At 47.2% G+C, this 16,639-nt stretch overlaps 1 protein-coding gene across 1 annotated transcript; it reads right to left on the bottom strand.

Annotated features, from left to right (window-relative positions):
- Positions 1–3,067: 3,067 nt before the first annotated feature.
- LOC121444115 (ketosamine-3-kinase) lies at positions 3,068–15,279 on the bottom strand. The gene is made up of 6 exons (XM_041645896.1): positions 15,099–15,279; positions 11,637–11,788; positions 10,841–10,932; positions 8,455–8,537; positions 4,670–4,792; positions 3,068–4,249 (listed from the first exon to the last, which is right to left on the bottom strand). Exons 1-6 carry the CDS (start codon positions 15,237–15,239, stop codon positions 3,911–3,913), a joined length of 930 nt encoding a protein of 309 aa, XP_041501830.1. The 5' UTR covers positions 15,240–15,279; the 3' UTR covers positions 3,068–3,910.
- Positions 15,280–16,639: the final 1,360 nt, after the last annotated feature.

Raw genomic sequence — 16,639 nt, forward strand, 5'->3', positions numbered from 1 at the left:
TCCACCCTTGGCCCTGTGCTCCCTGCACAACTGGGTGGATCAGGAGTGGCCTACAGGAAGATTTGGGCCAGGGCTTCTTTATCCTTACAACACAAGGCACAGCCTGGAGACTCAGCTAGCTAGTGGAGAGGCTATAAGCTTAGCTCGGCTCTCACTGGACAGAGTACGGTGGAGTCCTGGGGGGGGGGGGTGCCCTAGCTAGGCCTAGGGGCACCTTTAATGCCACAGGGCTGGCTGATAAAAGCTGTGTTGGGGGTTATGATAGCAGCAGCCTGCCCCACCCAAGGTAGGTGGGACTCTGGATAGACATGATAGGAAAGAAGTTTCAAGACACTATGCTCACACACACACACACACACACACATACAAGAACACCTTCACAGACTGGTATAGGGGACCGTCTGTGCCAAGGTAACCCTCAAGGGTTTTAGGAGAGGCTGCCTCAAAACCCAGCCCCCACCATGAGCTGCTGGTGCCCTCCTGTACTAATAATGTCTCTAGTGGGGTGAGTGAGCCGTTGCTGAACTTTCCGTGCGTGCTGGGGCATGAGGGAATGTCAGCTAAGTCCACAGCTGTCCTGTGAGAGGATCCTATAGTTACTTCCCACCTTCTCTGTAAAGAAATCGAAGCACAGAGGAGTTGACTTGCACCTGACCCAGTGCTGGGATGTAGCTCAGAATATTTTAAACCGAATCTGGCTTTGGGTTCCATCCTCTGAATCCTTGTCTCAGGGCCCACGACATGTCATCGAAAGCCTGACTGTACCATGCGGCTCAGGGTTTCCCTCCTGACCTGCCAGCTGAAAGTTCGGCAGCTCTGACCCCGATCAGACACCCTCATGTTAAGGGTGAAGCCACTGTGAGATGAAGCTCAAAGCACAGGAGAGATAATGTGTATGAGGCCACAAGCAGAGAACCTATCTTATAAGCTCCAGCAGGCCTCAGAAGGGCAAAACCTGTCAGTTCTGGCTATCCCTGTGGTCCTTGTGGGCTGTCCTGGTTCAGGACTGAAACTGGGTTCCCTGAGGTTCTTTAATAATTCCTGTTTCTAGCACCTGTGTGGGATGATTGGCATCTGGGCTCAGCAGACACCATCAACCAAGGTACATTGATACCGCCTCCCAATGTGGCTTGAACATTCCCAATCATGGAAGCCAGAGTGGGAGTCTCCAGAGCCAAGGTTCCACCCCAGGGCCTTTTCTAACCGGGTTCTAAACCCAAGCACCGCTCCCTGTCTTCCCTCTGTGGGTCTTCCATGGCTCCAGGGACTGACCTAATTGGGTGGTGAGGAAATGCAAAGACAATGTATGGACGGACACACAGAAAAGGCTTGAACGAGGCTTCAGCATCCCAGAATCTCAGTGTGCTTGTTATTTACAGTTGAACAAGTAGCCAGGGTTTGTGGTATTTAGCTAAAGGAAGGGGGCAGGCTCCACTAATCTCAGTAGGAGCCGGAGTCAGCAGCAGTCTCTGTAGCGGAGCAGTCTTCAGGCTGTGAATATCTGAGAAGAAAAAGCCATGGTGGGTATTTTCTGCAAGCACAGTCGACATTCACGCTCAGACCGCAGGAAAGCCTTGTCGTTTCTCTGAGCGTCCCCTGGAGGAAAGGCTTTGCCAGATTATCATGGATCTGAGCTTTGGTGTTGATCTTGCGGCTCATGTGAAAAGCAAACCCACATGGGCCTTCTCTGCCCCCCACACACTGGTTATGATCTGTCAAGGCCATACCAAGTAGATGGACTTGACAGTGTGGAGAGCTCACTCCAAAAAGCAGGTAGAATGAGCTGGGCGGTGGTGGCGCACGCTTTTAATACCAGCACTCAGGAGGCAGAGGCAGGCGGATCTCTGTGAGTTCGAGGCCAGTCTGGTCTACAAGAGCTAGTTCCAGGACAGGAACCAAAAAGCTACGGAGAAACCCTGTCTCGAAAAATCAAAAAAACCAAAAAAAATCAGGTAGAACGGCCATCTAGAGGAAACGTTAACTGCTGTCTCCACCTGAGGCCTGTCCTACCAGGACATGAAACATTGAAAACAACATGACCAGAAACGTCTTTATTATTGGCTGACAAATTGACTGTGTAGAAAATTCAGGGTGGTCAGACCGTTCTGCTTCAGACTAAGAAGGCTCCGTTGCTTGTCAGCTTCTTTAACCATTGGGAGGTTTGAGGCATTTTAATTCTTCATAGGATCTATCCCCTCTCTGGAAGTTTCTAGGCTATTCTGTGTAACTGGTGTCTAAAAATCCCAGGGATGTTTCAGGTGAATCGGCCATCAGTCTCTGGACAGACTGCTAGGTTATCTCAGAAAGAAAGCCTGTCCTCCCACAGCTCTCTGAGCTTCACTAAGGTCCTGGCAGACGATAGCTACAATGAGAGGCACACAGAAAGAAGCTGTGAGAACAGGACCCAACTGCATAGGGAGGGCTAATAAGAGCCACTAACAATTCAGAGGCAAGACAGTTGGGATACTAAGTCTCTGAAAACAGTAGTAGGGTCTGCAGGTGGTGGTGGCACACACCTCTAATCCTAGAACTCAGGAGGCAGAGGTAGGTGGATCTCTGTGAGTTCGAGGCCAGCCTGGTCTACACAGTGAGTTTCAGGCAATATAGCATTACAATATTTTCTGGCGAACAGCTAAGATAAATGTTGAGCACATGTATGTGGAAAAAAAGTCTCAGGCATCACTGAAACAACTGCAATTATATTCAAATTTTTAGGCAAAAAGATTTATCAGCATCAATTTCAACCATGAAATTTCCCATTTCTACAATGTTGAAAGACAAAAAATAATAACACAAATGTTCATATGTTGCAAGGAAATGACAGTTTTAGAGAACAGCACAATGTTGCAAGGAGCCGCTTGTTCGTCCCGGCCGCCCAGAACCAAAATAATCGCACAGAAACTGTATTAATTAAATCACTGCTTGGCCCATTAGCTCTAGCTTCAATCAAGAGGAGAAATATACATATAACAAAATGTAAACCAAGATCCATACCAATGTAAATCTCTATAGCAGTGTAAGGCAAGGTAGTGGTGGTGCACATCTTTAACCCCCGCACTCAGGAGGCCGAGGCAGGTGGATCTCTAAGTTTGAGGCCAGCCTGATCTACACAGAGAAACCCTATCTTGAAAAACAAAAGGGAGGAGGAGGAAGAAGAAGAAGAGGAGGAGGAGGAGGAGGAACAAGAGGAGAAAACAGCACAACGCTGGCATAATGTTTTTCCAGGCTCCTAAACTGAGCCAAGTTACCCTAAGGTTGGTAGCTTGATCGGTCCTCAAACCAATCTCCAGACCAGCTCAGCTTGTGGCAGGGTTCAGAAGCACTACACAAGCAGAGGGAATATCACTGATTTCAGAGTTGGTCATTACTCAGATCTCCTGACAAGAGGACTCCATGTCTAGATCAAGCCTGACCATTACAAAGCATCACTGTGAAGAGCTCAGAAATGTTCCATATGCACAACAAGGAAGCGATGGGAGGTGGGCACCTCGGCCACACCAACACGGTCCTCACAGTTCTTTCCTTTGCAGCACGGTGTGGCGCCCTGTACCTAAACTTCCTAAGTCTCTGCTCAAATCACAACTGAGGCCTAACCTAGCCAGGAAGTCTCACAATGTACGCAACTTCAAGATTATATAGCCATTCCTCTGAAATAACCCATGCTCTACAAGGCTAAGAAATAAGATGTCAAGGTATCTTAAGCAAGTGCAGCCATGGAGTAAATGGAAAGAATCCATGAGGAAAAGACGGTGGAGAATCATGAACTCCTTGGAATAGCTGGAATCTGGTCACCTGACTCCGAGGCACTTCCCTCAGGGCAGTGACACTTGTGATGTAAGACTTGATCTGCACACAGAATCATCTTGTTAGGAGACCCAGCACACTCAGAACAGACTGCCCTCTGGCCAGTTCATTTGCTGAGATTCCTCATTATGTTGAGAGAGGATCCTCTGTATCCAGATCCAAAATGATTCCAGTGGTTCAGGTAGTGAAAGAGCTGATACAGCTGCAAGCGCTTATCAAATCCTGGGGCTTTAGGGATTTTGCTATGATAGGCAGAGTAAAAGGAGCTGCTGAAGCCCCCGAACATGCCAGCTATTGCCAGCTCATATTCTGAGTGGCCATAGAAGGAAGCTGGATCAAAAATTATGGGCCCAGAGGAATCTTCTGCTACATTCCCTCCCCAGAGGTCTCCGTGAAGTAAGGAGGGCACAATTTCCAGGTCACGAAACAGGTCAGGAATCTTCACCTGCAAGGAGAAAGATGGAGTCTTAGACAAGGTAGTCAATGAATATGGAGGTGTAGGTGTCTTCCTAAGTGCTGTTCCACAGATCTACGAGCTGTTACTCAGATGTGTCTGACTTAGAGAGAGACAGGCACTGCTGTAAGAAATACAATCAGCGAGCCGGGCGATGGTGGCCCACGCCTTTAATCCCAGCACTCGGGAGGCAGAGACAGGAGGATCTCTGTGAGTTCGAGACCAGCCTGGTCTACAGAGCTAGTTCCAGGACAGGCTCCAAAGCCACAGAGAAACCCTGTCTCGAAAAAACCAAAAAAAAAAAAAAAAAAAAAAAAGAAATACAATCAGCGCTGCCCATGCTCTGGTGCCCCCCCATCAGTGCTCAGTGGGCACTGTTGGCATTGGGTATACAGAGAAGGCCCTGCTCACCTGCAGAGCAGACCACAGCTCAAGAGCTTCCCGGTCTCCGGACCTCTTCTCCACCATGTCCATCTGGGGCTGAATGCGCTGACTGGCATAGAATGTGACCCAGTCTTTCTGCCAGTCATTTACCTGCCCAGGAGAGAGAATAGGGCAAAGCAGACTATCTTAGTCAGGGTTTCTGTTGCTGTGATGAAATACCATGACCAGAAAGCAAGCTGGGGAGGAAAGGGTTTATTAGGCTGACACTTCAGCATTGCTGTTCATCACTGGAGGAAGTCAGGACAGGAAGTCAAACAGGGCAGGATCCCAGAGGCAGGAGCTGACACAGAGGCCATGGAGGGGAGCTGTTGACTGGCTTGCTTCCCATGGCTTACTCAGCCTGCTTTCTTATAGAACCCAGGACCACCAGCCCAGGGGTAGCACCACCCACCGTGGGCTGGGCCCTCCACCATGGATCACTAAATGAGAAGATGCCTTGCAGCTGGATCTCAAGGAGGCGTTTCCTCAACTAAGGCTCCCTCCTCTGAGGACTCTCGCTTCTGTCAAGTTGACACACAAAGTCAGCACACAGACTTTACAGAAAACTTCAGAACTGAAGGAGACTTGAGTGCACAGAACTCCCAGTGTAGAACGGGCTGCAGGAAGCATGAAGAGGTGTAGCAGCCACAGGAGGCTAAGAGCTGAGGGAAGACCGGGCAGCATGAAGTCTCAGCACAGGCTGAGACTGTAGGTCCAGCGTCCCCAGGGAATGGTCAGCAGGGTGTGCCGGGTGACTAGTTGCAGCCTTCCAGGCCTGGAGATCAATTCAAACAATTTAACTACAACTATGGGACAAAGGCCTGAGCTAGTTGACCCTCTGGATCTCAGGGCTTGTTTCTGACCATCTACCTGGCCACATTTACCTTGTCCTGGGAGAGATGAGAAAAGTCATATGGAACCTCTTCCATAAGAAGAACGTCCAGGCACAGGTGCTTACCACCCTGCTATGGCCCCTGTGCCCACCATAAAACATCTAGTGTAGTAGGAGGCTGCTTGTTTGTTCCCAGACACCCAGACTCCCGAAATAACCACACAGAAACTGTATTAAATAAATCACTGCTTGGCCTATTAGCTCTAGCTTTTTATTGGCTAACTCTTTTTGTTGTTGTTGTTTTTTGTTTTTTCGAGACAGGGTTTCTCTGTAGCTTTGGTGCCTGTCCCGGAACTAGCTCTTGTAGACCAGGCTGGCCTCCTTTAATCCCAGCACTTGGGAGGCAGAGGCAGGCGGATCTCTGGGAGTTTGAGGCCAGCTTGGTTAACTCTTACATCTTAATCCAACCCATTTCTATTAGTCTGTGCATCGCCACGTGGCTGTGGCTTACAGGCGAGGTTCCATCTGGCATCTGTCTCTGGCAGAGCTACTCTACTCTGCCTTCTTTCTCCCAGAATTCAGTTTATTTTCCCCACCTAGCTCTATTCTGCTAAGCCACTGACCAAAACAGCTTCTTTATTCATTAACCAATAAAAGCAACACATATACGGGAGGACTTTCCATATCAATTTAGTTTGGGCTTTTTGTTTTGTTTTGTTTTTGAGATAGAGTTTCTCTGTGTAGCCTTGGCTGTAGGCTGGCCTCTGCCTCCCGAATACTGGGATTAAAGGCGGGCACCACCACCACCCATAAAACATCTAGAAGTTTCTATTTCTAGATTCTGCATTCATGCCTCTAGGCAAAGAGATTTCCTGGTTTCCTTTTTGTGACTGTGAAAAAATCCCCTCATAAAGCCATCCTTAGGGGTATTTTTGGTTTGTTTGCTTTTTATCTTAAAATTCCAGATGATGTTCCATCATTTCAGGAAGGTCAAGGCAACAGGAACAGCTCTTCACATCCAGAGTCAGGCATTGGTGCTGCCCAGATTCAGGGTGGGTCTTCCTACTAAGAAAATCTGTCACAGGCTTGCCCACAGGCCAACCCGATCCAGATAATTCCTCACCGTGACTCTCTGCCCAGGTGATTCTAGACTGTAACAAACTGACAATTAAAACTGTCACAGCTGTCACCAATCTACTTTGTATTTGCTGGACATCAGGCAGGAACTCCCCGGGAACAGACATAAACCATGAACATGAAAGGTATAAGGCCAGTCAGTGTGCTGTCTTTGAGAGTTTAGTACTTTGGTAACCACAGGGGAGTGGACCTAAGACCTCTGCTCACAGTAAAACCCTCATCCGTTCAGGTCCTTAAGTAAAACAATGTACTTTACACAGAACCCACACTGTGGAGATGGCTTAGCATTAACAGGGCTTGCTGCTCTTGTAGAAGGCCAAATTCAGGTCGCAGCAACTGATGTGGGTTTCTCTCTGTATGCTGTCGATATGTTTTATTACCATTGGTTAATAAAGAAGCTGATTTGGCCATTAGTCAGGAAGAGTTGAGGTGGAAAATCCAAGCGAAGAAACAGGAAGAAAGGTGGAGTCTGGGAGACGCTGGTGAGAAGCTGGAGAAGCAAAATGTGAGGGAACAAGCCACAAGTCTCGTGGTAAAATACAGACTAATGAAAATGGGTTAATTTAGCTGTAAGAGCTAGTTAATAATAACCCTGAGCTAATAGGCCAAATAGTTTCTAATTAATATTAAGCCTCTGAGTGACATTTATTTATTTATTTATTTTTGGCTTTCGAGACAGGGTTTCTCTGTAGCTTTGAAGCCTGTCCTGGAACTAGCTCTTGTAGACCAAGCTGGCCTCGAACTCACAAAGATCCACCTGCCTCTGCCTCCTGAGTGCTGGGATTAAAGGCATGCACCACCACCGCCCAGCTTCTCTGAGTGATTATTTTAAAAGGGACTCATGTATGGGTGGGATACAGAAAAGCTGAAGTTACAAGCACCTCACTTCAGGCTACTCACAACCACTTGTGACTACAGCTTTAAAAGATCTAATTCCTTCTTCTGCCTTAGCAGGTAAGCATACATACATACACACACATATATATAATAAAAAAAAATCTCTAAATATAAGTTGGGCATTGTGGTAAACACCTTTAATCCCAAGAATTGGGAGGCAGAAACAGGCAGATGTCTGATGTGGGATTCCCCTCTGTATGCTGTGAATATGTTTTATTACCAATGGTTAATAAAGAAGCTGCTTTGGCCTATGACAGGGCAGAATAAAGCCAGGCAGGAAATCTGAACAGAGATATAAATAGAGTAGACTGAGTCAAAGAGACGCCATGTGGCTGCCAAAGGAAAAGATGCCGGAACCTTACCAGTAAGCCACAGCCTCGTGGTGATACATAGATTAATAGAAATGGGTTAAGATGTAAAAGCTAGCAAGGAATATGCCTGAGCCATCAGCCAAACAGTGCTGTAATTAATTCAGTTTCTGTGTGATTATTCAGGTCTGGGTGGCCAGGAAACCAACATGTAGTCTCCTGTAGTCTAGTCTCCATTTACAGTTATCCACAAGTTCAAGGCCATTTGGTCTACAAAGTGAGCTTCAGGCTCACTACTACAAAGCTACACAGTGAGATCTTGTCTCAAAACAAACAAACAAACAAATAATTATAATCAAAATAAAACAAAAGTTACAGATTTTCTCATTTTTAACCCTTCCTTGAAATCCAGCATTCTAACTTTTTGTTCTGTCTCATTTTCCATCTTAATCTAACATGTGAGTTTACTTCATGTCAACTTCTTAAAAATTATCAGGGAAAAAATGGTGCAAAGACTTACAAAATCTCCCAGAAAAGGAATAGGGTGACTTCCCTACTGTGTCTGACTGTGAAACGGAAGTAAGTTCCGTGTCACTCACCTGGGGGAGGTATCCACAGCATGTCACTACATCAAATCCAAACTGGTCCACAAAGGGCCGCTCTGCCTGTCCACTTCCTTTCCCTTTCACACAAAAAGAAACAAAGAAAGGTCACTAGTTTGTCCCCTTGTCCCAAAAGACCCTCAGCCCACCCTGGGAGCTCAGAGCTGTTCCTTTGCAGTCAATGTGCCCTTATCTCCCCATGCCTGCACCCAGAGATAAGCAAGACCCTCAGATCACTCAGAATAGCATCTGCTTTAGCAAACTTAATAACCAAGGACACTAGCTATTCTAGAAGCAGAACCAAGTACCAGAGAATGCATGGGGATGGAGGGATATAAAACATTGCCAAAAATAAATAAAACATGCATTTGTTTAGAGAAGAAAAAAATATCTACCACACAATTCATCAAGAAAAGAGGTTTTTAAGTGGCTAGTTCCTTTTTTTTTTTTTTTTTTTTTTTTTTTTTTTTTTTTTTTTTTGGTTTTTCGAGACAGGGTTTCTCTGTGGCTTTGGAGCCTGTCCTGGAACTAGCTCTTGTAGACCAGGCTGGTCTCGAACTCACAAAGACCCGCCTGCCTCTGCCTCCCAAGTGCTGGGAATAAAGGCGTGTGCCATCACCACCCGGCTTTGTAGTTCCACTTTTGACAGATAAAATTATTATACTTGCTGGGTCGTGGTGGTGCACATACCTTGAATCCTAGCACTAGGGAGGCAGAGGCAGGCAGATCTCTGTTAGTTTGAGGCCAGCCTGGTCTACAGAGTGAGTATCAGGACAGCCAAAAAGCTACACAGAGAAACCCTGTCTCAAAAAATACACAAACAAAAACTTCTATTACACTTTGAAATGGCATCAAACTCATGTGCCTCCCCAACTCAAGAAACTCTCAATAATGAATTCCATGCAGCCTGGGAGCAACAGGAAAGCCAGTTAACGGGCCTATTAGTAGATCCTCACAGCACAGAGGCAGGCTGATGGTACGACCAGTGTATCATCACAGCACAGAGACAGAGACAGGCTGATGGTACTACCAGTGTATCCTCACAACACAGAGACAGGCTGATGGTACTACCAGTGAGTGTATCCTCACAGCACAGAGACAGAGACAGGCTGATGGTACTACCAGTGAGTGTATCCTCACAGCACAGAGACAGAGACAGGCTGATGGTACTACCAGTGAGTGTATCCTCACAGCACAGAGACAGAGACAGGCTGATGGTACTACCAGTGAGTGTATCCTCACAGCACAGAGACAGGCTGACGGTACTACCAGTGTATCCTCACAACACAGAGACAGGCTGATGGTACTACCAGTGAGTGTATCCTCACAGCACAGAGACAGAGACAGGCTGATGGTACTACCAGTGTATCCTCACAGCACAGAGACAGAGACAGGCTGATGGTACTACCAGTGAGTGTATCCTCACAGCACAGAGACAGGCTGACGGTACTACCAATGAGTGTATCCTCACAGCACAGAGACAGAGACAGGCTGACGGTACTACCAGTGTATCCTCACAGCACAGAGACAGGCTGATGGTACTACCAGTGTATCCTCACAGCACAGAGACAGAGACAGGCTGATGGTACTACCAGTGTATCCTCACAGCACAGAGACAGAGACAGGCTGATGGTACTACCAGTGTATCCTCACAGCACAGAGACAGGCTGATGGTACTACCAGTGTATCCTCACAGCACAGAGACAGGCTGATGGTACTACCAGTGTATCCTCACAGCACAGAGACAGAGACAGGCTGATGGTACTACCAGTGTATCCTCACAGCACAGAGACAGGCTGATGGTACTATCAGTGAGTGTATCCTCACAGCACAGAGACAGAGACAGGTTGATGGTACAACCAGTGTATCCTCACAGCAGGGGCAGGCTACCAGGACCCACCAGTAGAACATTACACAGTAGACCGATCATCTGCTTTCTGACTATCAGCTATTCTGTCTAGCAGAGTCAGTGCGTGAATTACAAACTGTCAGCCTGAACATCCTGGGAAATTCTCTCAATGCTAACACCAGAGCATTGTTCTACGATGGGGGGCATTAGGGCCGTCATTCTGAGTCTCAAGGGTGTTGTACACGGAAGAGACAACAATGTGTTTAAAGGAGCCACTTTATACTGAAAGCTAAACAACTTCGATTAGACTCCCTTCTGGAAAGTTAGACGTAAAGCGACCATAACATCACGCAGCTTCACGTCCAGCGATACCTCCCGTCCTTCAGAATGTCTAAGACACACTGTGCCCATCACATCCATGGCGTTCACTGCACGGCAAATGCCCACCCTTGCTTTGGCATCAGCACAGGCTACAGCGTCACCCCATCCCTGAGCCCATGGGCTGAAGGCCCTTCTCCAGAGCGGGTCCCTTACCCACGGTGCCAGCCTCCTTCAGGAGCCCCTCTCCAAGCTTCTTGTTCTCAAGGTGCAGATCTGCAAGCTGGGACCCAAGCTTGGCAGCATGACTAAAACCAAAACGCAGGAACTAAACAGACGGCACACAGACAGCAGATCCATCTGAAAGAGCTCAAGGCACATAAAGCAGGTCAAGCATTGAGCACAAAGTTCATCCTACTGGAGTGGTTAAGAGCACTGGATGTTCCTCTGGAGGACCTGGGTTGAATTCCCAGCACCCAGATGGCAGCTCACAACTCTCCAGATGGATCCAGTTCCAGGAATCTATCACACCAGGCATGCTTGTGGTACACATATCTGTGCTGTGCAGGCAGGCAAAATACCCATGCACAATACAATAAATAATTTTTTAAAAAAAAAAGTTCATTCTACTGAAATAGGAGGAAAACTAGGTATGAAGGCACAATAGCAAGAATTCTAGGAAGGAGGAGGCAGAAGGATCAAGCCTCAGCTGTATAAGACTGTTTCAAAATAAAGAAACAGAATTGAAATAGGAGATTCCCATTATTTGACCGCCTTTTCTAGTCTTCTTAGATTTCACAGCAGAGTCTTCTGTAATCATCTCACTTTGAGAGAGCCCTCTCTGGCTTCCAGTTGGCAGAGAGGACATGCCAGTCAGACTATAGGGTCATCATCTGTGCAGCCAAGGGCTCTTTACACCACACCTCAAAATCATGCCCCCAAAATAAAAGAACCACACCGGGGAAAAATAGAGCCTTTGTTTTTAAGCAGAAAGGATGGCGTCGAGACAGACCTGCTCAGGTACCGCATGTCCAAATGCTCCATCACCAGCATACTCCCGCCTCCTGGGGCCTCAAGGACCTTGATAGGCTTGGGGACTTTCACTGTGTCTGTCTTCATAATGGCCGTCAAACTGGCCATCTCACCTTCAAACATTCTCTTAGCCTGTCAGTCAAACAATGGAGAGGAAACCGAGGTCAGCAGAGAAAGACCAGTTAGACACGCTTTCTTCAGGCATTACAGTTCCAAACCACATTTATGCCAGAGAGGACTCAAGAAATCGACAGTGCTTTCTGGGAACTCATGGGAAAAATAGAAGTGCCAAAGTCACACAGGTATGAGAAAGCTTCTACTTCTCAGTTTGGAGCTGCATTTTGTTTGTTTGTTTGCTTTGTTTTTTTTGAGACAGAGTTTTTCCACATAGTCCTGGCTGTCCTGGAACTCACTCTGTAGACCAGGCTAGCCTCAGACTCAGAAATTCATCTGCCTCTGCCTTCTGAGTGCTGGGATTAAAAGTGTGCACCACCAACACCTTCTGTTTGTTAGCTTTTTTGAGACGGTCTCTGTGTAGCCTTGGCTGCTCTGGAACTGGCTATGTGGACCAGGTTGGCCTCAAACTCTTTAGAGAACTGCCTGCTTTGCCTCCCACATGTGCCAATCAATCGATCTTGAAGCATTGCCATCACAAGATCAAGAATCCAGATACCAACAGAAATTTCACTCCTTCTCACTCAATAGCCATTGCTCACCCCAGGACAGCTCTCTCTGCCCTGGCTTCTATCATCAAAGAGCTATTCTGCACATTTGGTCATTCTTTTTGTGTTGTTGGGTTTTTGTTGTTGTTTTTATGAGACAGGGTTTTGCTATGTAGTCCATGCTGGCCTCAAACTCACAATCCCCCTGCCTCAGCCTACTGAGTGCTGTGTTTTACACAGAGGGACATGGGTAGTGGGGTCTGGTGTATTTGTTTTATGCCTTCACCATGTATACTATTTCACAGTGTGAACATCCCTAACTGAACAGTGCTACCGTGGAAATTCTCCTACTCATTCTCGTAGTTACTACCTCTGTGATCTTGGGCAAGCTACTTAAGCTTTCTTGGCTTCAGTTTCCTCACCTATAAAATGAGAGAATACTGAATTTCTTAAACTTGGGTTATGATTGAGTTAGCAGCTAACACACAGCCCGTTCTAAACACTCTACAGATGTTATTACTCACTAACAGGGCCAACGTTTCTGAGGAGAAAGATAAGAGCTATGTCCTAGGCAGAACCTTCACAGCAATCTCTTTAGACTATGAAGGAGAAGCTAACCTTCCACAAAGGTCCTGGTGACAGAGACAGCATTGAAAAAAAAATCAGGAGAGGTTTAAAAAGGACAGCGAAGCCATTAAGAAGCAGAGCTCCTTTTGATGTCATTTACTGCTTTTGTGGTCTGAAGAGTCTAAGCTACAAAAGTAGCTACTCATGAACAGACCTATAGGAAAATTAAGCCTCGGTTGGACCATTGTGGAAACAAAACAAAATCTGGAAACAAACTAAAATTGAGATAAACCAATCACGTATGTTCACAAGAGTCAAGTGGGGAAAAACTTAGACCAGGTAGATCCTAGCAAGGCATAAAAAAGCAAACACAGGAGCAGCCTTAGTAGTAGTCTTGACTCACAGAAAGCAGAACATGGAAGGGCTGGATTCCCAACACAACAGTTATATCTACAATCAGCAGATGTTTGCCTTATGGCCTGTGTACCTGCATCATTCATCAAAGGGAGAGGAAGGCTGGAGAATTGAAAGTAGACTTTGAAAGAACCCAGCAGGGGGCTGTAGAGGTGGCTTAGCGGTTAAAAGAGCAGACCACTCTTGCACAGGGCCTGAATTCAGTTCCCAGCTCCCACACCAGGTAGGCCATAACTACCTGCAATTCCAGCTGCAGGAGGATCTGATGCCCTTGGTTCTCATGGGTACCACACTCACATCCCTCCCAACACACACAATCATCCACATCATCTTTAAAACTGAATAAATAAGTACATAAATAAAACTAAAAAAAACTCAGCAGAATATGCTGGCTGATATGTGTAATCATACCTAACTTGAGAGGCTGAGGATTCCACAGTAAGTTCCAGGCTAGCCTGGGCTACATATAGAGTGGATCTGTGTCATAAAGAATAAATAAAATAAAATGCTTCCTGAGAAAGAGAATGCAAGTTCAGATAGGAATTGAACTCAGGACCTCCGCAAAGCAAATCTCTGAGTCTGAGCCCAGCCCGTAGAATTTGAAGGCCATCACGGTCACAGCAAGCACTGGCACTGAGGATAAGTTAGCGCAAGAGTAACTTCAAGGACCGTTGACAGAGTTCAACTGTTATCTGTAGATGGGACAAGTGTTGAGAAAATAATTTCAAAGGTTAACACACATGTGAAAGGTAGAATTCCTTTCTTTTTTTTAAAATATTTATTTATTTATTTATTTATTTATTTATTATGTAGACAATATTCTGTCTGTGTGCATGTCTGCAGGCCAGAAGAGGGCACCAGACCTCTTTACAGATGGTTGTGAGCCACCATGTGGTTGCTGGGAATTGAACTCAGGACCTTTGGAAGAACAGGCAATGCTCTTAACCACTGAGCCATCTCTCCAGCCCTAGAATTCCTTTCTTGAAAGAAAAATGAACGTACATGCAAGCCAGGCTTGTGGCTAAGACCTGTAACCCCAGCAAGAATCTGAAACAAGAGGACTGCGTTTGGAGGTCAGCCTTGGTTACAGACAGCAATTCTAAGGAAAGAATAAAAAAGCACTTTGAGGGTGTGTGAGGTGCAGGGCTCGGCAAGAAGATAAACACCTTTAGTCTTATCCAAAAAGTCCTCCAGAAGCCATCCACCTCCCTTGCAAAAGCCCTGGAGAGAGCAGATTAAAATGAAAACGGGACAGTGCCAACCAGGAGCACAACTGAAGCAGCCGAGCTCGCTCGCCCTGGGGAAGCAATAGGGCACTTCGGAAAAAGTCCACACACAAACTGAACGTGCTGGGGTGAGTGCATTATACCTGATACTTTAAGATCTTTGATCCGTGAGCTTTAGTCCCTGGGAGTTGAAATAAGTTCTAGATAAAAACGCATGTCCTCTGACGTTTCTCAAAACTAGCCAAACATAAAGGCTTTTCTCATAGAAGCGGACACTGCGATCTCAAAACACCACATCATGCGCAAAGCCAGTGCGGCCAGAGTGTGCAAAGGCAGAGGACTGTGCAAAGGCCCGAGGCCAGAGTGAGACCGCCTGGGTATGGTGGTCACGCGTGGACGGCGGCCAGACAAAGCCTATGGCTGCAGACTGGGACTCTAACGCTACCCACCACGGACCTAGACCCAGAGCTAGAGCCCCGGGAGGCTCGGGATCTCAGACACACACCGTGCACCCAAACCAGGCCCCATTTTAGCCCCGGGCCAAGGAGCCGGACCCAGCACCGGTGGTCCTACCTCCGCCTTGGAGTTCACTTTCACAAACACTCGTCCTCTGTCCGTGTCGTAACTCTGGCCCTGGCTAATGCACCCGCCTCCCGAGTGACCCGTAGCTTTGACCGAGCTGTAGCCCAGCTCCCGCTTCAGCACCGCCTCCATGGCCGTTGCGGGACAGCAAACCTGCTTCAGGCCTGCAGCCGAAGCGGGTAGAGCGGCGGGGCGGGGCCGACACTGGGCAGTGATGGGATTGGGTGACGAGGAGGAAGGGGCGGGGACACCTTTGCAGGGGCGGGATCTGACTGGTTAGGATGAGTTCAGAGGCAAGGCCACACCCACAGGTTCACTCCCGCTGCTTGGGGGCTGGCCCTGGGAAGTGGGTGTGGGGCCAGCCTAGTGGCCCCCTCCGCCTGCAACCTCTTCTCCATTCAAACTGCTTCGAAACAATTCCCGAACTGCTGTGAAGACAGAGGGAGGTTGCTCCCGCCTCGGGGCTCTACCCAACCCAGCAGAGCTGCCCGTCTCTAGGGATGCAGAGGGCGGTGCTTTCCCTGCTAGGGGACGAGGAATGTTCTACACGCTGCGTTGTTCCTTCAAAGGAAGGGAGGCGTAACCTGTGAGCAGGCGCGGTTAATAGCCTGGTGACCTTTGAGCTGTGTGACTGAGACCACACCGAATCCTTCCCTAGACCCTTAGGAGCTTGTCAATCTATAGAACGTATCTTTAAGGAAGATGTCACATGTAGTTTGCAAAGACTCAAGTCTTCAGCTTTATTGTACACACGAGATTGAGTTCATTATCGTTAGGATTTTTTTTTTAACCAAATTGTGCTGTGCATAAAATATATGCCTAAATAAACTACTCAGGGTCAGGGTCAGACTCACGGTTTGAACCAATACCAGCCCACTTAGTGTTGAACCGAACTGCCTTCTTGCCTCTAGCTACAGGTCCTTATTCAGCTGGCTGTGGTGGTTACAGAGACCCTTCATCTCTTCCCTTGTCCTAGACACCCTTGTTGCTCAGCTGTCCCCTCAACCTGCCAGAGCATCCAGGTTGGTGACAATGATCTTTAGTGCAGGAATCGAATCGACTGCTTGAGTCTGTTAACCCTGGGGCTTGCTGCCTCAAAAAAAAAAAAAAGTTTTTGTTTTGAACGTGATTATCAAATTAGCAAATGTCCCAGCCAGACTTCAGCTCCTCCAACGCCTGTTAAAAATCTGTCGTGCTTAGAGGAAACAAACTAGCAGGATGTGTGTATAGATATAAGGAAAGAGATTTAAAAGGCGGGTGTGCTGGTGCACGCCTTTAATCCCAGCACGATGGAGGCAAAGGCAGGATGAACTCTGTGAGTTCGAGGCCAGCCTGGCCTAAAAAGCAAGTTCCAGGACAGCCAGAACTGTTACACAGGGAAATCCTTCTCGAAAAAAACAAAATAAAAATGAAAAAAAAAGAGACTTAAAAAATTGCAAACCTGAAATCAGTAGGACCTAGTGGCAGACTGAAAATGAAAAGAGTTGCTGTTGGAGGCCCTCCCACAAAGTTCCTTCTGGAGGAAGGTCATT

Source organism: Microtus oregoni, unplaced genomic scaffold (assembly GCF_018167655.1).
Source record: "Microtus oregoni isolate MIOR12 unplaced genomic scaffold, Mior012 000117F_ref0000505, whole genome shotgun sequence".
NCBI classification, from domain to species: domain Eukaryota; kingdom Metazoa; phylum Chordata; class Mammalia; order Rodentia; family Cricetidae; genus Microtus; species Microtus oregoni.